At 45.9% G+C, this 22,245-nt stretch overlaps 1 protein-coding gene across 12 annotated transcripts in view; it reads right to left on the bottom strand.

Annotated features, from left to right (window-relative positions):
• PDE4DIP (phosphodiesterase 4D interacting protein) overlaps window positions 1-22,245 on the bottom strand; it is a 91,650-nt gene that overhangs the window by 40,606 nt on the left and 28,799 nt on the right. For 6 of the 12 annotated variants that reach the window (XM_077928143.1, XM_028732161.2, XM_077928147.1 and 3 more), the window contains exons 7-19: window positions 21,639-21,814; window positions 20,612-20,729; window positions 12,555-12,674; window positions 10,992-11,111; window positions 10,391-10,483; window positions 9,740-9,958; window positions 8,369-8,527; window positions 5,401-5,514; window positions 4,778-4,915; window positions 2,505-2,684; window positions 2,019-2,213; window positions 956-1,096; window positions 334-415 (exon numbers count right to left, since the gene is read on the bottom strand). In XM_077928143.1, coding sequence (XP_077784269.1) covers window positions 334-415; window positions 956-1,096; window positions 2,019-2,213; window positions 2,505-2,684; window positions 4,778-4,915; window positions 5,401-5,514; window positions 8,369-8,527; window positions 9,740-9,958; window positions 10,391-10,483; window positions 10,992-11,111; window positions 12,555-12,674; window positions 20,612-20,729; window positions 21,639-21,814 — 1,855 coding nt within the window. Of the gene's footprint in view, window positions 1-333; window positions 416-955; window positions 1,097-2,018; window positions 2,214-2,504; window positions 2,685-4,777; window positions 4,916-5,400; window positions 5,515-8,368; window positions 8,528-9,739; window positions 9,959-10,390; window positions 10,484-10,991; window positions 11,112-12,554; window positions 12,675-15,369; window positions 16,492-16,569; window positions 17,530-19,100; window positions 19,217-20,611; window positions 20,730-21,638; window positions 21,815-22,245 lie in introns of those variants that run through there. The other 6 variants (XM_077928144.1, XM_077928149.1, XM_077928142.1 and 3 more) reach the window with 6 other exon arrangements.

Below are 22,245 nucleotides of genomic sequence, written 5' to 3' on the forward strand. Positions count from 1 at the left end.
CACAAGAGATGGGGAACCTGTGGACTACAACTGCCAACATTGGTCATGGTGGCTGGGGCTGATGGGAGTTGCGAGTCCAAGCAACACCTGGAAGGCAAAAAGCTCCCCATCCCTGGACTACAATGACAGGCAGCACCTGTCCAGTGTGCTCAGGCAGGGGCAGTTCCCTGGAGGAGCAAAGGGCCCCTGCAGGCAAAGCAAAGAGCTCCATCTCCCTGACAAGCAGCCGTGGGCTTAGAGGTCACATGCAGCAAAAGCAGCCGAATTGTTCCTGCCAGCAAACATTCTGGGTGGCCAAGGGTTAAACTGAATGGAAGCTGCTTATGGACCAACCTTTCTTCACGTTGAAATGGCCATCTCCGTTTTTAGATGTCATGGTAGTGGGGCTCTTGCTTGAGCTTTCTTGCCTCAGTGCCTAAGAACATAAATATACGCATTATTTCACTGATATTTCATAGGCCTTGAGAGTTTGAATAAAGTTTTCAACTCCAAAGTTGAACAATGAGAAACTACAGTGTTTGCTCACAGTCTGTTTTCTCCCTCTGAGAAGCACCAATTCTGCTCACTCACTTCAACATTGCTCTCATTTCTTTCCTTTAGGAAAGACGTCAGGGCTCTGCTCTGAAAACACTTTGCTTTAAAACTGCACACATAGGGCCAAGCTAGATGTGGTGCTAAATGCATCATTAGAAACCATTTCTCTCCATATGGCCCTGGGCTTGCAGGCCAGGCCACCATGCAACCATTTCCCCACTTGATTTTTAAGCCCTGAGCACAAGCGGCACTGGAGGCTGAGGCTAAGCACCACTGAAGATGGAGGAGTCTGCTCAGGGCACAGATTATTGCAGCGTGGACCTCCATTTCCTCACCCCTTTTCTTTCCAAGCAGGCCTTCCCCTCCCCCTCTCAGGCCAACCTCTGGGAGGGAATGTTCTCTCACAGAAGCACATGCTTACTTCCGAGTCATCCTTCTGTAGGAGATGGGCAGTGGAAGCTTCCATCTTCTCTTGTGAAAGCTGGCCCTGCAGTTGCTGACGTAAATCTTGCAGCTCACAACTTCTTTCTATTAAAGCCCGTGCCATTTTCTCAGAAGATATCTGATAATGATAATAATAGTAATAGTAGTAGTAGTAGTAGTACCCTGCCCATCTGCTTGGGTTGTCCCAGCCACTCTGGGCAGTACTGATACATCACCCAGGACTGGTATGAGGGCCAACTCTTCCTGGTGGTATATTGCGAGAGAAACCACTGCTGCTCCCGAGTCCCTCTGCCACTGAGGCAGAAACAAGCTGCAGCCAGGCACTGGTGGCAGAGGGACTCGGGAGAGGTGGCAGTTTCACCCAGCAGTGTAGACTCTAGATCAGCGTACTCCTGCCCAGATCAAAAGTACACCACAGATCAAAAGCACACCCTGCCACATGGACTGAACCAGATATAATCTGAGGTGGGATTCCATGGGCTCTGGGGCAACTGCGAGCCTGAGCCACACCAGACAAGGCAGATTGGGTGTGGATGCCAAGCCTCCAACATCCCCTCAGAGACCACATCCAGCAGCAGGGTGGGGAGTGTGCTCACAGAATCCCTAGCCTGTAATGAAAGCCCAAGCGTGAGGTACAAATATTTGATATGGAAAGACTCCTAAACAGAATACACAAAGAAGGAAACATACTAGACAGAAGAACCTGAGGGCATAAGAAAAACCCTGAGGGATGAGGCCAAAGGGCCATTCAGCATCCTCCTCTCACGGAGGCCCACCTGATGCCCATGGGAAGCCTGGAAACAGGGCCTGAGGGCAACAGCATCCTCCCCACTTCTGAGTCCCAGCATCTGGTTTCCAGAGACATATTACCTCCGGAAGCAGAGGAAGAATGTAGCCATCGTAGCCATGCAGGAGCTCCACCTCCCCAACCACCGAGTCTCTCTTGCTGAGACAGAGACGCCTGCAGATGCATCTGGGAGAGAGTGGCATAGAAAGCCCAAGAGAAGAGTGCCAACCCCAGTGCACAGCTGCCCACTTACACAACTCTGCTGCTCTCTGGTGTGGACAGCTTGAAGCAACTCCTGAAGCTCAGCCATTTGCTCCACAGTCTGCCGGCTCTTGTCACTGAGGAGTTCCTCTATGATCTGCTCTTTCTGCTGAAGGCAGAGATACAGCTCTTCCACAAGCTCCCTCTGCCCAGGCCCAAGCTTGCATAGCAGTTTTGCTGACAGTGCCTAGGGAAATGACAATGACAAGGATAATCAAGAGGGAGGAGGAAAGCAGGCCTTCCTGTTTCAGACAGGGTGCTGAGATCAAGGAGAAGAGGGAATTTCAGAGGTTATTCAACTACGATTACCTGGGCACCATTTCTGGCAACGTACAATGATCAACACAACCAACAACTGCTTTCTGGTTTAGTAACGATGTCGTACCTGCAGAATGACTGTGAACCTGGATCAATCACTGGCTGAGAGGATGGGGCAACAGTCCCAGGGCCTCCCAACAGAGCTGCCTTTCTCACTTACTTCCACTTTCTTATTCCTGTCCTGCAACGCCGCCTGCAGCTGCCGGATTGTTCCCTCTTGCTCTGCCTGCCACTTGAGAGATTTTGCTTCAACTTCCTCTTTCAGCCAGCGCAAATTCTGGTAGCTTGTCAAGAGCTGCTCAAGTTCCAGGCCCTTTGCTTTCAGCAAGCTCTCCATTCCCTACGGGAGAGGGTGGACAGCAACGAGATCAGCAGAAGGCCAAGCCAGACCTCCGTCTAGATTTCTCATGGTACAAAACAAGCAACATCTATTTCCATCAGGTCCTTTATGCAGCTCTACAGTGGTATGCATACTTTGGACATTTTAAGGTTTTAAGGTCCAAGTTCAACTCCTGTGATCTCTGCTGCAGAAGAACCCAATTCAGGAGAGAAAAGCCCTTTGCAGAGACTTTGGAGAGCTACTACAAATAAGAGCTGCTCAACAGTGGAACGGTCTCCCACAGGAGGCTGTGGACTTACTCTCCTTCCTTGGAGGGTTTAAAGCAGAGCTTGGATGGCCATCTGTCATGGATGCTTTAGCCTAGATTGCTGCATTGCAGGGGGCTGAACTAGAGGACCCTACTCTACGGTTCTATCATTCTATGTGAGGATAGAAATGTTGGGCTGGCTTGTTGTTGTTTTTCAAATGATATTTATTAAGAAATTTTAAAATTACAAAAAAGTAGAAAGAAGAAAAAAAAGGGGGGGAAATAAAAACAGCAGAAAGACAAATGGCAATCAAACAATACTAATCAATAGAAATCAAAAGCAAAAATCAAAAGCAAAACACATCACACATCAAAATCACAAAAGAAGAATAAACCACAAAAATTTTAAAAACAGTTCCAATATTCTCAAATCCTTAACTGTCATAGCCTTATTTCATCGACCTCCTCACACCTCCCTTTTTTGTATTCTAATTATTAATTATAACAGCAAATCCTTTCCATTTTTCATAATATCCTGTCATTAAAATACCTTGATCTATTTTTGACCTATATTACATAAAAAACAACAACCTGAAATTTAAAACTTAAATCTTATTTATGCCAATTTCTCCTAACCTTAACATATTCTTGCAAAGCTCTTTTTAACATTTCTGCTAGAGCCAAATAATTTCATTCCAACATTTTCCTAATATTCATTAATTTTTCAGAACAGTCCTAAATAATTTTTTTCCCAATCTTCATCCAACGTCTCTTCCTCCTGGTCCCGGGATTAGTCGGTCCTTTCTTTCCCATCCATCTAGTCCATTAACCTGGCAATCTTATGTCCGAGGCCCTTAAGTCTCTTCCATGTCCATTTTGCAGATCTTCTTCATGTTTATACCTGTACCTTACTTTGTCTCCTGCTCCTTTCACTCGTGGAAACTCCAACTTAACAATATTTTTGTCCCTTCTCGACAGATCAGCCCCTTTTCCATAGTCCACACCGAACTCCATGTGATTTTTAAAGGCATGTTTCAAACCCCCTCCAAAGTTGAGGACCTCCACTTCCCCAAACTCCTCATGGCCCATTGCCAGGCTTGAAAAGTCAAAACATCCCTGCATAGGGGGGTCTATCCAGCCCCCCATCTCCAAGCCGAGTATACCTCTATCTCTCCAAATCTGGCTTTTTCCAAGTTCATTTGTCAGATCCAACAACTCATGTTCCTGCTGGGCCACAGCTCCCTCCATCTCTGCCCCCCGAGGTCCAACAACAACCTCCTCCCTCATCTGATCTGTCAAAACACAAGTTGGTTCCTGTGTGGGTTCTATATAGATACCCACTGCCTGTCCAGAATTTCTGATCGCAACAGTCATCAAATCCATCTTCTCAAGTAGCTGTTCCAGTAAGGCACTTGTCAAATCCGTCTTCTCATGTAACTGTTCCAGTAAAGCACTTGTCTTGCAAAAAGCACACACCAGAGCCTCTGAATACATTGTTATGCAAGGTCAAAAGTCTGTTCCCACGGTCTTAATCTATTTGCAGCTGCAAGACAGTAACAGTTTCACAAGCTCCCTCTAGGGGAAGAACTTCTATTTGTATCCATCTTTTTTGTTGGGCTGGCTTGTTGGCACCATTAGGTATAATTAAGTTGTGCTGAGTGCTACTCTGAAACTCTGGATTAACCCTAACATAGCTCAAGTCAACCTAAAAGCAATGGCAAATGAATTGCTGCAAGAGTCGTCTTGAAGAGTGCTGCATTAATACAGTGTCAGTCTCAAGAGTGGGCAGGAAGCCATGGCAGATGGAAGGAATGGCATAAGCACTGCCCTTCCTGCTGCAACCCACCTGAATGGTAGCCTCATTATGGGAGAGGACCCTGCGCAGCTCTTCCAAGTCATGCTCTCGCTCTTTCACAGCCAAGCGAAGCTGCTGCAGCTCCTGCTCCTTGTCTTCAAGCACACAGAATTTCTCATCGATCGCTCGCTGCAAGAAAAAAGGCCACGAGTGGGCAAAGAAGTAGCAAGCGTCACAAACTCAAGCAACCAAGATTATAATTTAATAAAATACATATAAACTATTTAAATGATTTACAAACATAGAAAAAGGGTTCCACAATATTGTGGAACTCACAACTCACACCCCACTCATGGTTAAGAGGGAGATTCAGCTCCCCTTCCCCCCTTCAATGCGCCAGACAAGAGAGAAAAGAGGACATCTGCTCTTGGCACTGCAAGGGCCGGTCCAAGACATTTGGCTGCCTGAGGGAAAGGGCAAGATGCAGCCCCACCCCCTACAGAAGCCACCCAGACTGCCACCTAAGAGCAGCAGGCCACCTCAGAGGTGCAGAGCAGGGTGCTCTGTGCTCTGCAAAACCTACCAGCTGAGGAGACCTGGGACAGCAAAGGATGGCACCAGTGTGAACACAGAAAAAATACACAAGAGATTGTGTTGGACACCTCTGTAATTACCTCCAGGATGGCATCCCTGTCTTTGATTCGTTGTTGCAATTTCTTCACCATATTATCAGCTGATGTGGGGCTCTTGTCCAAGCTCTGGTGATACTGAATAAGTTCCTTAGATTCCTGCAGAAATGGAACATATTGACACCATCAATAACGCCTGAGCAACTTCAGAAAGCTCCAAGAGAGAAGCAACGCTGGTGACAGATCCAAGCGTTCTTGGGAAGGCAAATGAAGCAGTTGTGAATAGGGAGAAGGAGGCAACTTTTCTGACCCACATTTACCCAAGGTCAGGGCACAAGCCACAGCCAAGCATAGCCTTTTATCATGAGACAGCAAGGACTGGCCCAGCACCTTCGACTCCTTTAACCTTGACTGGCCAGTGCAATGTACTCTAGAGCAGCCTAGATAGGGCTTGCCTTGAAAGCTTTCTGAAAAACCATTGCATGTCTGCTCACAGGATGGGGGTAGCCACAAGCAGTCCGAATCTGAGTGAATTTATCTGCAAAAAAAGCTTTGCACAATCATTGCAGGAGATCTTGGGGTCTATACCAGGCCCTGATGGCAAAGGTGGTTCCGTTAAATTACGAACCACCTGAAAGAGTCTCCTGCTGCTATTTTCTGCAGATGCAATAGAGGCAGTGAAGAAAGTCCTCTTCGCCGACTCTATCGACACTTGGCAGGCTCAGCGTTGAGCTCTAACCCATGTCCGGTCAGATTCAGAATGAGTTTTCTGCCACTGGCACCCTGACCGTCTCAGCGGTTGTTTCCGTGATTGGAGAAGGCAATGAACCCATGCAACGGGTAGGCAGTGGCTAGAGTGGGGAGGGAGGGAGGAGGCTTGTATTCGCAATATACTGCCGGGTTGGAAATTCTGAAATCCTTAACTGCGGTCAAGACCTCAAACTGCTTTGGGGCGATGTTTTGATACATCACCCAGCCCTACTATGTATCTGATCATAATGCAGTTATGTGGGGGCCATAACCTGGGGAAGGCTGGTGTACTGATATGTCTTTACTTAATGATTAACATTTTGTTCAACCAAAGTGGGAAGAGACTATACAATATTTTGAACTGAACCTCTGTGTGAAAGTCTGATTGGGAAGCGTACAAAGTACGTATCAGTGGACATATTATAGCACCTGCGTCCAATAAAAATCAGCTTAAAAACAAGGGAAAGAATAACTTGATAAATGAAAGAATCTTGGGCACAAATGATTAGAAATCCATCTACAAAATACAAAAAAGTATGAATTAAATAATATTCTTTCTCAACAGACAGAATTCATGCTTGCATGTACAAAGAAGAAATACTAGGAAAATGGTGAAAAAACAGCCATGATCTTGGCTAATTGTTTAAAACAAAAGAAAGACAGAGCATTGATTCCCAGAATTAGAGGGGCAACCAATGAATTATAAAATTCTCCAAGTGATATTAACACCCAGGTTTTTTAAATTTCATGCAGAATGGGCAACTCAATGAAAGTAGAAAAGGAAGATACACATGTCCTTTTTTTAAAAAAAAATACCAAATTTAAACTGTATACAAAAACAATTTTAGCATCTCTAATTTTAAGATCTGGATTAGATGGATTCCCATCTGAATGATTTAAAACTGTGTGGATCTTCTAGCATCAAAACTATATTTATTATATGAAGAGGGGAAGTCTTTCAATGACATTCAATCAAGCATATATCGGTTATACCAAAACCAGACAATATCATTAACTAATGTAAATATAAAGATTGGCAAATAGAGTGCAACAAGCGATATTGCCAATAATAATGAGTGACCAGGCAGGATTCACTAAAACTAAACATGCTTCAGACAATATCAGGCTAGTGGCTGATCTAATAGATTTAAATAGAATAAGAAAGTAATCTTTTTTTTTAGGATACTGAAAAAGCTTTTGATAAAATTTATAAACAGTACATGCAGGAAGTGCTGGCTAGATTAGGATTTCCTTTGATATTTGATGCATCCACATCCAAGACACAGGAAATACTCAAACACTTGACTGAATCCTTAAAAGCTAAAAAAAAAACCCCAGCTATTACTTTTTACAGAAGTTTAGTGTCAATCTGACACACAGACTTTGAGAAATGAATGGAATAAGGAATTAACAAGCCTCATCTTAACTGAACAATGGGATAATGTTTTAGCCTGTTTTTAATGTGTTGTTAGATTCCTAGCAATGCACTGTAAGCCAAAAGCAGAATTAAATAAACCTTCCATTACTGAGCTTTTCCTTTGAGTACATCCCAATATGCTCTGTTGGCACCAACTGGTGTGAAATGGCTGCTGGGGGGTTTGAGCCTCATTGTGGTGGGTGTCATTCCTTTTCTTTACTACAGTTTTCACATATTTTAGCCAAGTAAAAGTGAACAAAAATGCAGTTCCCCACAAATCTTATAATAAATGTGTGCTGAGTTGCAATAGGTTCATTTCCCCGTGCATCGTTACATGAAAGAGAAGCAGAGCTGGGTATCATCCGCATATTGATGAACACCCAGCCCAAATGCCCTGATGATCTCTCCCAGCGGCTGCATGTAGATGTTGAAAAGCATGGGGGAGAGGACAGAGCCCTGAGGCACCCCACAAGTGAGAGCCCAGGGGTCTGGACACTCATCCCCCACCACCACTTTCTGAACACGGCCCAGGAGGAAGGAGCGGAACCACTGTATAACAGCTCTACACCACTCCTCTGTTCTTTTGAAAATGTTATAGCCTTCGTGAGAAAAGACAGAACTACTGCAAAAAATATACAGGATGACAGCATCATGCAGATGAACAAAGCTGGTTAATTCCAGACTAGTGTGGAAGCTTCCCTTTAGCAACTGTATTTCCCAACACCAACAACTCTGGGAACTGTTTTGGTTTTATCTTTGGAGCTTCTCACCTGTTAAACACACATACCATGTGAAATAAGGTGTGTTTCTGCCCAAACAGAATTTAACAACCCATCTGTATCTCACCTGTAGAAGCTGTTCTCTGCAAGCCAGCCTGTGCTTCAAATGCTTCAGTTTCAGCTCTTGTTTCTGCATCTCTGACCATCTTTCTCTTTCCAAAGTACAACATTGCCAGTTTTTGTTCTGCAGCTCTGTTCTTACTTGTTGAAGAGCACAACGCAGCTCCTGGAAACCAACACAGCAATGTAGTCATTAGTCAATCAGGCCTGGAAGCATCTCTGGAGCTCTCAAAAGGGCAGAAAGGTGGAACTGAGCTGCAACAGGGAAAGCGACAGGACTGCTCACACTCCCCAAAAGGCAAACTCTGGCCATTTCCACCACACTGCCACAAACCGGTTGTGTGAACCTTACTTTTACAGTTAGTAACGTGAGGCTTTTTATTTGTGACATGAAAACATTTTCTGGCCCTTGAAGTACAGCAAAGGACAATGCAAGACATTCAGCTGTTCAAGCTCCATTTAGGCCTGGTCCCTTACCTTTCTCACCCTGTTCTGGCCACAGCAATCCATGTGACGGTCACCTCCAGGCTTGATTATTGCAACTCGCTCTACGCAGAGCTGCCCTTGAAACTGACCCAGAAACTCCAGCGGGTGCAGAACGCCACAGTGAGGCTCCTTACAAGGTCCTCACCCTGGGACCACATTCAGCCAGTTCTATACCAGCAGCACTGGCTCCCGGTGGAATACAAGGTCAGGTTTAAGGTGCTGGTTTTAACCTCTAAAGCCCTACATGGCCTAGAAGTCTCATACTTACAGGACCGCCTCCCCCGGTATGCCCTGCAGAGGACCTTACGGTCTGCAAACACTAATACTTTGGAGGTCTCGGGTCTCAAGGAGGTTAAGACTGGTCCCGGCCTGGTGGAACGCTCTGCCGCAAGAGAGCAGGACCCTGCAGGATTTGACATCTTTCTGCAGGGCCTGCAAGACGGAGCTGTTCTGCCAGGCCTTTGGTCTGGGTGCAGTTTGACCTCCCTCTTTCTATGGGACCCTGTACGTAAGCGGCCTCCTTGGCTCTTTCCATGGGCCCATATGGGACCAGCACGGATGGCCGGGCCCAATGAATATTTAATATTCCTTACCACTATAGTTGTTGCCATTCAATTTCATTTTGATTTTAATATGATTTTGAACTCTATTTTAATCAATCGTTTGTGTTTTTATTGTATTATATATTTGGTGTTAGCTGCCCTGAGTGTGGTCCTGGCCGGGGAGGGCGGGGTATAAATAAATTAATAATAATAATAATAATAATAATAATAATAATAATAATAATAATAATAATAATTATTATTATTATTATTATTATTATTATTATTATTATTATTATTATTATATTTTGATGGGTGAAAAGGGCTCAACGAACGAATTCATGCCCTACCTGGTTGTGTTTCCATGCGGCCTCTTTCTGCTGCTGCTCCTCTTGCAGCCATGTTTCTACAAGGCAGGAGGTCTTCGTGGCCTCAGCCAACTGGAGATCCTTTTTCTGATGAGCCGTCTTCAGTTGCTGCACTTCCAGCTGAGTGAAGAAAAGGGTGTTCTGTAGCTCCAGGAGTGCTACCGGCTGTGTCTGCTGCAACACGGAAGAGCCCCCTGGGATCTGCAGAAAGGTGAAAACAGAAAAGGGGGGGGGGTTAAGACTGAAATCACTGCCCAGAAAAATACTGGAGCTTTTAAAAGTGCATTCCATGGTATATCATAGGCTCTTGCGGGTAGCCAATGCTGCAGGCAAAATTCTTTAAGGGTGGAACATTTTCAGACAGTGAGGAAGTAGCTAGTGGCACCTGCATGTACACTACATAATCTGAATAGCTTGGTTGTGTATTTAGTCTCCTTGGAATCTAATGGGGATTATCTTTGTTTACTTATTATATTACCTTTGTTTACCATATATTACAATCTACAGCTAATTTTCTTGAAATACAGTACTCTAAACATCAGGGCAATATACTTTGAACCTCTAGTTCAAATGTCTGGGATAAGACAAGACATATTCGATATAAGACAAGAAATATCAAAATAAGATACATACCTGCAATTGCCCAAGTTGGGTTTTATGTAGTGTGTCTTGTAGTTTGGCTATTGTCTCATTCTGCCCTTCAATTACACGGTACAGTTCTTCAGACTACAGGGCAGAATTGAGCAGTGAGAAATTAGCAAAGGCACCTATCACCTCCCCCTCCCAAGACATAATCTGTAGTGGGGTAGTTGAGATAGTGGATTTCAACATTGCATTATTTCACATGTTCTCTCTGCACAAGCGCTGCCACTTGCTACAAGGAGCAATCTCCCAACTCCTCCCCTGAGTGCTGTTCTGGGGGGGGGGGGTCCCCTGAATCCTCGCCAGAGCCTATTTCAGGTAGAGCACAAAGCAGAGGCCCCGCTGCACAAGACAGAGTCTTTTAGCTGGTAGGCATGTTCGGGAAATTCCGCCCCAAGGTGCAACAAGACTGTTAGAATTTCCTAAAATGCTGTACCAGAAAGGACAGCTCACCCCATTCTCTATAGAATTATCTTACCCAATTTCACATACTGGGAAGATTTCATATGCTACAAATAACAGTTAGTTGTAATTTTGAATCACTGGCTCTATATCAGCATTTACTGGACAAGGAGATGGCAACACTACAAACCTCTTTCTCTTTGCTCTTCAAGGTCTCATTCAAGGTCTGGATTTTGTGATCCTGTCTCTGGGATGTATGTTGAACAGACTTCAGTTCAAAATCCATCTCATTCAGTTTCGCTTGCAGCTGCTAAATGTCGTAAACAAACACACACTTTGAACTCGACCATATAAGATACTCTTTTCCATTCTCAGTACAGGCACACCTCAGGGACAATACAGGTTTGGTTCCAGACCACCAAAATAAAGGGAATATTGCAATAAAGTGAGCCCCACAATTTTCTTTGTTTCCCAGTGCATATAAGTTATGTTTACACTCTACTGCGGTTCAGGGAAGTTTTTAACGTGTGATATTTTAGTGTATTTTTGGTTTCTATGGAAGCCGCCCAGAGTGGCTGGGGAGGCCCAGTCAGATGGGCGGGGTATAAATAATAAATTATTATTATTATTATTATTATTATTATTATTATTATTATTATTATTACTACTACTACTACTACTACTACTGCTGCGGTTTATTAAGCCAGGCCCCGCCGGCTGCAGGGGTGGAGTGGAGAGGGAGGCAGCTCCCTTTCCCTGGAAGCAGCTGCGCTGCCTACAGCTGTGCCCACATCCTCGTAAGGAGAAGTATCTGCAAAGTGCAATAAAATGAGGTATGCCTGTACAGCTTTAACCTACTGCTGAATTACTCAACCTTTCTACATATTTACATGAATTGCAATTTCCTAAGCCTCCAACATATATTGTATTATTGAAAAGTTTTCTGCCCCATAATTTTGGGAAATTTTAGATGAAACCTGAGGATTTCAGCTTTCATTTTTAAAGTAAATGTGTAATACACAACCCCTAGCCTCACCCTAGTGTTAGGCTGCATTTTGTGTTACTAGCAAACTGACTGCTTCTGACTGCGACAGATCACATCCACAGGCAGAAATGACAATGTGTGCGTGTGTGTAACACACTGATGGCTCCAACTGGCCCAGAACAGTTTTTTAGGCTTGAGCACAAAAGTTTAAGCCCACATGCCCCAACCCATGGATTCAGTTGTCTCGACACAAATGCAGAGAGTATGGGAAACAAACAAGATGAAATGGAGCTTTTAATTCAGGATGGCAAATATGGCCTGCTAGGTATTACTGAAACCTGATGGGATGAGACTCGTGACTGGAATGTAGGAACTGAGGGGTAGAACCAGTTCAAAAGGAACAGACCAAGCAGGGAGGAAGAGTCCCCACCCCAGTCTTAGGAGGAAGTGCACAGCATCGAAAGTGCTGAGGCAATAGGACTGTGTCTGGTTGTCCCCAGCTCCGCATTTCCATGTCTTAGACAAAGTGTTTTCCATCTAACACACATCGCCTGAAGTATGGAATCTAAACCCTTCCAGCTCTTGAAAATAGGACCGAACCTATGCATTTTTGACTACGGGCACAGGCACCTGTAGATGTTATGACCACCATACAACTAGACATAGGCCAGGAAAAGGCTATAGATGTCTCACCATGTGTTGTGTTTACTCACACACTAGCCCCAAATCTATTTAAAGCAATTTTGACTTTTATTATTTAAAAAATACCTTGTTAGTAGCATCAAGGCAGCTGATTTTTTCCAGCAGTTCTACATTATTTAGTTCAGATGCTTGTTTGCCTTGTGATAAGTTGTTTGGAGTCAGTTGCTGCTGGTCTTCAAACAAATACTGAAAAGGGTGAGAAAAAAGGGACATTTGCTCAGATAAGGTTCCTTTTGCAGTTGGCTTCCATTGTTATATAGCTCAGCAGGGAAATGGGCTGGTAAATGAAGGAGATTCACAGTGATTTGCTGGCCTTGGGACAATTTAACTCTTCCAATTCCACAGCTTTCAAGTTCCCTGACATTTCCATTTTCTACCCAAATATCTAATTTTCCATCAGTTACTAATTAAACTATCACTAATCATCCCCTTCCCCTGCAATTCTCAATTCCATTTCTTGCTATTCATTCCTCATTCTTCCTCATTGTTCTAGCAAAACTAACCAGAACTCAAGTTACTTTGTTTCTGAAAGCTGTATTGGAGCTAATATGTCTAGTACAAGAAGTCTGTGTGAGTTTATTATTAAAATATTTCCTGCTGCCTTTCTGACACACAAAGACATTCAAGGCAGCTCCAAAATATTTGTTCTCTGTTGCACAATTTCCCCTCATACTCCTTTAAGTCACTAAGCAAGGAGTCTGATTCATGTTCATCAGCACAAAGTTGCCTCAGCTCCATGACTTCCTACTGAGGTAATCTGTAGTCTTTCCCCATGGTGGCAAAAGCAAGGTCTGGCATTAACAACAATTGTGTCCTGTGCCTTGAAAGTCTGTACTGCAACCAGGCTCAGACTCACCGCTGAGCTTCAGGATCCAGAGGTGTCTCATGAAATCACTGCCCAGGGACCTGTACCTTAAATAGCCCCACTCTGTGCTGCCCCTGAGTTGTGGAGTAAAAATATTTCATAACCCTTTTGCTTCATCTGAGTGCCCTCCCAAATGCCATTAAAGGTCTGATGGAATATCCTCTCTAGAGTGAACAGATTTAGATTCTGATATCTGAATCTGTCACAGTGACGTCAAACAAACATTTCCTGGGGAAAACCTGAATGGCTCCATCTTTCCCAGAGCACAGCCTTTTCTGAGTGAGGGCAACACACTACTGCTGACAGCTCTACTCAGACGTTTCTTGTCACAGCCTTACTAAGCTGCGTCCAAATTAATGAGTTGTTGTTTTATAGGGAAGACCAGGATCTTTTTCTGCTGCAAGCTGCTGATCACTCCTCTGCAGGTAAAAAAACTGTGTATTCCTAATAAAGTACTGTATTTTTCGCTCTATAAGATGCACCAGACCATAAGACGCACCTAGTTTTTGGAGGAGGAAAACAAGAAAAAAAAAATTCTGAATCTCAGAAGCCAGAACAACAAGAGGGATCACTGCGCAGTGAAAGCAGCAATCCCTCTTGCTGTTCTGGCTTCTGGGATAGCTGCGCAGCCTGCATTCGCTCCATAAGACGCACACACACTTCCCCTTACTTTTTAGGAGGGGAAAAGTGAGTCTTATAGAGCAAAAAATACGGTATGTCTAAAACAACAATGCTACTAATGTCCCACATGCTCCAAAGCTGCACACACTTGCAGAAAAGTTGTGTACTGTATTAAGCTGCTTGGAAAGTATTCTGTGTCACAGTAACAAAGAACAGAGAATGAATTCCAAGAGTTTTTCCTTGCTAGTGTTTCAAGGGGATGGTGGTATAATACGGCTCTTCTATCATTGCTTGTTACTTTATTGCCATTAAAATTACTGTTTTCATTATTTTGTAGTGCTTTTTCCTATTTGACATTTCTTGGTGTTTTTAAGATGATTACTTTTATTTGTTAGTTTCAAATACTTGTACCCCACCATTCAGGACAATGGCATGACAAGGTGGCTTACCCATCACAATTAAAAAGCAATAGATTTAATCAGTAGGTTGAGTAAAATTAAGCAGCCACTAAAAACAGCAGGTCAACATAAAACCATTAAAAGAAAAGCTACACGAGACAAGTCATTGGGGCTCATTTAAGGGAACCCAAGAGGAGCTGGCTGATTATTTTGAGAGGAGTTTCAAAGATCTACAGCCACTCCCTGGAGTAAAAATATATGTATTATTCAATGTATGGTGGAATTTTAAAACCAAGCCACTTAGCTCCTCTGTTTTTACCAACTAGTTTATTCCATCCTGTCTCCAAAAAAACAGTCATAATGTACCGTACCTAGTTCTCACTCCAACTCCGTTTTATTACCAAAACAAGCCTGTGAGGCAGGTTCGGCTTAGGCAGGCTGACCCAAAGTGAAGCTCAAGGCTCAGTACAGATTTGATTCTAGGTTTCCTCGGAGTTAATCTGACATTCTAGCCCTTAATGCTGGGAGGCATCATCACCTTGGCATCCTAAAACTGCATCAGTGTCTTACTTCAGATGTTAAGCACAGAATATAATATCTGGCTCAAGTACCAGATATCAAGTTTTCTAGCAGACATGTAACTTGGCCTGTTTCTGATTTTCCACGTACAGCTTTAAAGCAAGCCGTATCTGGATTAAAAAGGCCTCCTCTGTTGCAGTTTGACAATGAAAGCAACCCTGGCTGGTGACAGTATTTTGTTGCCCTCAAAGATAAGAGTGTGGGTTTGTAAATGATCAAAACAGAAAATTAAATCCATTATCTTCTTAAAATTAAACACGGGTTATTCTCTGGCACTTCAGACTCTTGCACACTCAGCTCTTATGTTCAGCATGCACTTTTAATATTTTTCTCAAATATGATTTTACTACAACTGATCTGACCTTTTCTCTTTAGCTTGTGAGACCCACCCCACGGGCACAATCCGATGCACACTTACCTGGGAGGAAATTCCATTGTACTTAATGGGACTTAATTCTGAGTAAACATGCATGGGATTGCCAGGTAGCCACTCAAGTTATGGGTCAAAAAGGCCACAAACCAGCTGAAGGCCAACAGATTTGGGGATCTTTTCAGTGCTACGACAATTGCAGTCTTGTCATACCTCTAGAAAAGGACCTACTTCTTTGCAATAGTGATAACCCCAAGGTTTAACAGAACAAGATTTTCTCAAGGTGTTACAAGCTCAATATAATCCTCAACCGCAAAAGGCTTCGGAGGCTCAGCTCTTAATGCGAAGCTTCCACGACTGTGTTTAAAAGCAGTTCCGTGAGCTTCCCCTAATCAAAGCTGGATGATAACTAGATGAAAATGTCATTGTCACCAATCATTGGTATGCATTTTTTAAATTTTCTGCTGCTAGCTGAAATCAGCACTTATCACTGACGTGAATCCAATTCGGCTGACATGGATGTTCTTAAATTAAAGATGACAGAGGCACAATTTCTTAAATACGACCAGAAGTTGAACTTAATGAGATTTCAAATTCTAGCAAAGCCAAGAGAATGCAAGACTCCTTTGCATATGGTACCTAGAATGTTGGCGACTGCAGCTGACACAGTTCTAGGGGAGCTGCCATTAATTCAAGGTGACACACCAATTATTTAGAATATCTAAACTGCAGAAGTCTGTCTATAGGCAGCACAACCCCATATTAGATCCCATCTGTACAAGGTCACCAAGAGGAGAGAAAATTGTCACAATGCTGCCAGGTGTTTACAAGACCACCCCCTCCTCAATCCAAGCTTTTTAAGGGTTTCTCCTCCTTCAAAAATAATTTTGCCAACTTTGCAGTTTCACATTTTGCACTTAATTACATGGCAGCACAGAAAGCGGGATTTTGTTCTGCTGCCCTGGTGCTCAACACATCCACTTGGGGGGAAAGCACTGCTTTGTTGCACAAAGTCCAATATACGTTTGGAATAAAATGCATTCTTAACGGTAAAACGAAAACAAGGATTTGTAGCCCATTTCCATGCGCGGCCAGCCGCTCCTTCGGAAACCTAAAAAGGAGCCGGCAGATCCGGAGGCTGCGGCATCCCCTGGCCGAGGGCCTCGCCGGATTCTCCTCCCCGCTCGGCTCCCTCCCGGCCCCCGACAGCAGCCCTTCCTTCCCCGCGGCGGCCCGGGAGGGCGCTACCTTCGGCCGCAGCGGGACGTAGTCGGCGCACAGCTCTTCCCACAGCTCGCGCAGCTGGGGCGCCTCGCTCGGAGCCCCGGCCGCCCCCTCGGGGCTTCTCCGCGCCGGCACCGGCAGCCGGCTCCCGCGGGGGCTGCGCACGGGCTTGCAGCCGAAGGCCTTCAGCAGGCTCAGCGCCGCCGCCAGGCCGCCGCCCGCGGGCCCCGACGCCAGCGACTCCAGCGAGGACGAGCCGGCTTCCTCGGCGCGCCTCCGCCCGTCCGCCTCCGCCGCCTCGTCGTCCAGGCTCTCTCCGTCGCCGGGGCGCTGGGGCTGCCCGGCGCTCTTCGGCGCCGCCCTCCGCGGCACCCGGCACACGGCCTCGTAGTCGGCGTCGGCCACGCGCAGCGCCGCGCAGCCCCGGCACCGTCGCGGGGCTCCGGGCGGCTGCTCGTCGGCGCGCGCCTCGCCCTCCGCCCAGCACTCGAGGCCCGAGAAAGCGAAGTCCTCCTGGAGCAGCGCCAGGTAGCGGGCGTCCCAAGCGCCGGCCCCGCCGCCCGGCTGGCCCTCCGGCGGGGGGGCCTCGGGGGCGCCGTTGGTCCTCCGGTAGAGGGCGGCCAGGCACAGCTTGAGGCGCTCCTTCTCCAGCAGCAGCCGCTGCAGGCGCTCCAGCGACAGCGCCTCGACGCGCGCGATGACCGTGTCGAAGCGGTAGACGCGCTCGAGCAGGAAGGCGCACTTGCCGCAGGCGAACTCGGCGCGCCCGTCGCGGGACACCTCGCGCCCCGTCGCGTGCGCGAGGAGCACCTGCAGGCTGGGCCGGGAGGGCGGCGGCGCGGGAGACGGCGGCGCCCCCGACGCCCCGTGGAAGAGCCAGCGCCGGTGGGTGCCGCACAGCGCCCGCCCGCACACGCGGCACCCCTCCGAGCGCATCCTCAGCGCGGCCCCGAGCAGCCGCCCGCCGCCCGCCAAGAGATGCTCCGGCCGCGCCCGGTCCCCCGGCAAGATGGCGGCCGCAGCCGGCCCGCGGAGGCTTCTGGGAGTCGTAGTCCCCCGCCCCGCCCCGCCAGCCCCCGGAGCTCTCCCCGAGGGGAAGGGGCCCCAGCACCCGGCGATGCAGGCAAAAGCCTCCAGGGAAGGAGGGAGCGAGCTTTCCCCTCCCACTCTGGAGGGCAGGACTTGAACCAATGGGCTCAGGTCAGTATTAGAAAGAACTTTCTGACGGGAAGAGCTGTTCCGCCGGGGAACGGTCTCCCTCTAGAAATTGTGGACTCGCCTTTCTTGGAGGTTTTTAAGCAGAGCTTGGATGGCCATCTGCCCCGGATGCTTCATTGCGGGGGTTGGACTAGATGACCGCTGAGGGTCCCTTCCAGCTCTACAGTTCTATGATTACGCCATCTAAAATGAACTTTCATGCAATCAGGATTTAAATACATAGAACACAGTGACGTACTAAAAACCAGAAAAATAAAGTTTTAGGCAAACCTTAAACGTACAGTCACATCAGATATGCAAATTCAGATGCTTTGAGCTTGCATTATGATGTGAAAGGGAAGAATTATGTATCTGTGAGTAATACAATTGACAGAGCAGTGATGATGACACCGACTCAGTTTGCAGATAAAGCTAAGCCAAAGCATAGTATGAACTCACAGTCCTCATAGACTGGCATCACTGAACTCCTCCCTCAGCTCTCCTGCTGCCATGCTTAAACCATTACCCAGTTTAGGGTGCTGTCTGAAGCTGATCTCCTGGTTTTTGGGGGCAAACCACATGCCCAGGTTTGGATGGCACACTTAGCCAAACCACAGTGCAGCAGCAGGAGGACCAATAATATTAATTCATTATTTCTATGCCGCCCATCTGACCAGGTTGCCCCAGCCACTCTGGGCAGCTCCCATCAAAAAATTGTAAAAGCACAATACCACATCACACACTAAAAACTTCCCTTCAGATGTCTTTTAAAAATCACATAGCCACTTATCTGTTTGACATCTGCTGGCAGGGCATTCCACAGGGCGGGTGCCACCACCGAGGGAGGAGTACAGCTGCCAGGAATGTACCTGCTTGTGTTTTCCCCACTAAACAATAGTTTGGCTCAGCATTACATGTGAACTAAGCCATTGGCAATGTATGTTTGATTCCGCTAAACCATAGGAACACAAATCCCACATTAAATTAGTGCCTATGGAAAGAGGGTCATGGCCTTTCCAATAAATGAGCCACCTTTAATACACAGGATAAAAAGCCATTAAGCTTTAGGAACAAAGAAAGGAGGAGTACACTGGCTCTAACACATATATAAATAACAAAGGAGAAGTAAGACAATTATTCTGCCATGAAATTATTACTGGAATGCTGCATTTAATTCTGTGACTCACATAATTTTTTTGAAAGTTATTTGAAGACCAAAACATTTTTTATACTTTTAAAAGAGACTTAGACTGGAACCTAAGGCAAATAATTGGCTTTCTTCCACCACAAGGAGAACAAACCCAGTTTCCTTCCACGTTAGCTATTTTCTCTGGAATCACCTTCCTTTGAATACTCACCTTGATGGAGAATCCAGAGGACATTGTCAGATAACTGCAGTTGACTGTTGTTGTTTTGTTAAAAAGTTAAAGGACCCCTGACAGTTAAGTCCAGTCACAGATGACCCTGGGGTTGCGGAGCTCATTTCACTTTACAGGCTGAGGGAGCCGAAGTTTGTCCACAGACAGGTATCCAGGTCATGTGGCCAGCTTGACCAAGCCGCTTCTGGTGCAACGGAATACCAAAACCAGAGCAGAACATGGAAACGCCATTTACCTTCTCGCCGGAGTGGTACCGATTTATCTGCTTGCACTTTTTGGCGTGCTTTCGAACTGCTAGGTTGGGAGGAGCTGGGACAGAGCAATGGGAGCTCACCCCATCGCTGGGATTCGAACTGCCAACCTTCTGATCGGCAAGCCCAAGAGGCTAAGTGGTTTAGACCATAGCGCCACCCGCGTCCCTGTTTTATTTTGTAGGGACTACAAATTGCTCAAATGCAGTATTTTGTATGTAGAGAAATGCAGCTGTTTCCCCACTCCCCCATTATTTCCTCCTGTGATTTCAGTGCAGGATGAGCAGCTACTAGCTATTGCCTGATATTATAAGTAATTAGTAACAGAACTCCCTGGTCTTCCCATGTCCCTGGACCATTTTATTAAGTACATTTGCAGCTCCATGCTTCAGGGGGCGATATTGCCTCAGTCCTGCTAGCAGTCATCCAGGAATACACACATGTACAAAGAGAGAGAGAGGAATGCCGCATAACAGCAAAGGCACCTTCTCACTCCTGGCAGCTTTGGGGCTTTTTATCTCTTTCTTTGTCTACTGGTGGGCTTAGGTGGAACCATGCTGCTCCTCTGCCTGCATTCGCTGAAGCAGAAGCTTGCCTCTTTCAATTGACACTGCACATTAATGCCTCTGTAACAAGGGCTGTCGGCTCATCTGCTATGTGAGGACAGAATGGTCTTTCTATTTGGACTGCGGGGGGGGGGGGGGTACTCAAAGTGTAATGTGTAGGTGAAAAGGCCCATGGTACTTGTGAGGCTTGTTTCATTTTCAAAGCATGTCTGCTTTACTCTGTATTAGCAAAAATAATAATATTTGGAAGGTATCTGGGATCTTTGGGGGGATTCTGTTACGGGTCCAATGATGCTTGAGGATTAGATTGGGACTGAAGGGGTTCTTGTTCATGCAAGGAGGCCACGTTGCCAATATCTGCACAGGTGGGAAGAGAAGTGGCAAAGGGAGGCAGCTTTCTGAAAACAATGATTCGTGGCCTCTGAAGACCAGCGTAAACACTTCCCAGGCAGAGGGACACATCTTGTGTGGCTGGAGAAGGGACCACAAGGAATATATACCCAACAGCAGTATACATTTCCTGCTCTTCTCCAGCTTCCTTTCTAAGTTAATCTTCCCAATCCACTAATTCAGTGCCACATTGATTGACAGCAGGCCTTTTGGGCAGGCAGGATGCAAAAGAACCATTAGAAAAACAGTGCTCGCACTGGAGAAACTTCAGCTGCATTGTTACCTGCACTTTCATTTCCTCATGCTCCTGCAAACGTTGCAACAGGTTCTGCTTCTCTGTGGAGAGCTGCTCAAGGAGCTGCTCCTTGTCCCTCAGATTCCCAGCCAGCTCCTCAATCGTCCTGCAGAGGAAAAACATTCTGGTCACCATGGCTGGAAGCAAGGAAGACTGCGAGATACAGAGATACAGGGCAGGATGGCCATTTGGCACGACTGTGGGCAGTTAGACCAGGTCAGGACATCACGGAGGTGAATACAATGAGCTACGGATGGCTTTGTCAGCCTGTCAGTCAGAGGAGCACCTCCTCCACCAACGAAGCACAAAACCAAACAAGCCAGGAGACTTCCAGCAGCAAGGCCTCAAGTTCACCCCTGCCCCCAAAAGAGAGATGCAAAGTTTGCGCAGACCTCTTCAACTTGTCATGAATTCTACTCAATATTGATCCTGAGCAGATTCCAGCATACAGTTAGAATAAAAAATTAAACACATTGCAAGATTCCCCAAAAATAGACCAGAGGCAATTTTATTTCATCCAGCAGAGCTTTACTGCTACTGAAGGCAAATGACCATAATGGTCAAATCTATACATTTAGGATTGGCAGCAGACTTAACTTAACTTAAAGTTACAAATAATAAGACTAAACCTTAACACTAAGCATACTGTGTACAGAACACCACACCAGAAAGAAAGAAAGAAAAGAGAGCAAATCCAGGCTCCTTCTGGCCTATTATTATAGTCAGCATGACCTTGAGAGAAAGAGATAACAGGACCGCTTTTAAGCCAGCTGTACTCAGCTTCTCTGAAGTGATAACTAAATATAATGAACCTTCTGCTTCATACAAAGAAGCTTCCAGAACCCTCTTGAATTAATTAAAATAGGAAAGATCTCTACCTTCTGCACTAAGAAATGCAAACTGACACAACTTTGGGGAAAATAAAAAAACCTATCCCCCAAATTTCTCAGAAGATTTAACATTATGGGTGGCAGACACAAACCCAATCAGTGGAACTAAACGCATAGAAACATACTTATTTTTCTCAGCCAACATAGCACTGTAGGTTTCCAAAACAGCCTGGCTTTTCCTGGTCTCATCCTGCAGCTTGCTGAACTTCATCAGCTCCTTGGTGAGTTTCAGACAGCGATCCTTTTCAACCTCTGCCATAGTTGTCATCCTCTCTGCTTTGGTCTTTGCCGACTGGGCTTCCTAAAGGAAGAATCGGAGATGAAATCAGCCAAAGGAATCCTGAAAGAGTAGGTGCCTCCAGTTTGGATGTCTCCTGTTGTGTCCAAACCAAAGAGACCTCAGTCTTTCTCTTCAGAAGAAATCAGGAGGAGGCCAGCAGAAGACTGTGATGGATATTTACATGAGCCCTGTAAAAGTTTTCCCAAGTGTCACCTGAAAACTGCTCTAGAGGAGGCACCTGGTATTTTCATCCTACTTGGCAGGCCACAAATGTCTTGGGAAGGCTCACAGGCAGGATGGGTGGCTCTGAGAGGGGCTTGGACTCACTAAAGTCATTCTCTCACTTGACATTGAGAATGAACGCATTGGTGAAATCTACAGTCAACATTCAATATGGAATGTCAGTCTGTCAAAACCACATCATAGAATGAGACCCCTTCACCCCACCTAAA

Source organism: Podarcis muralis, chromosome 5 (genome assembly GCF_964188315.1).
Source record: "Podarcis muralis chromosome 5, rPodMur119.hap1.1, whole genome shotgun sequence".
NCBI classification, from domain to species: domain Eukaryota; kingdom Metazoa; phylum Chordata; class Lepidosauria; order Squamata; family Lacertidae; genus Podarcis; species Podarcis muralis.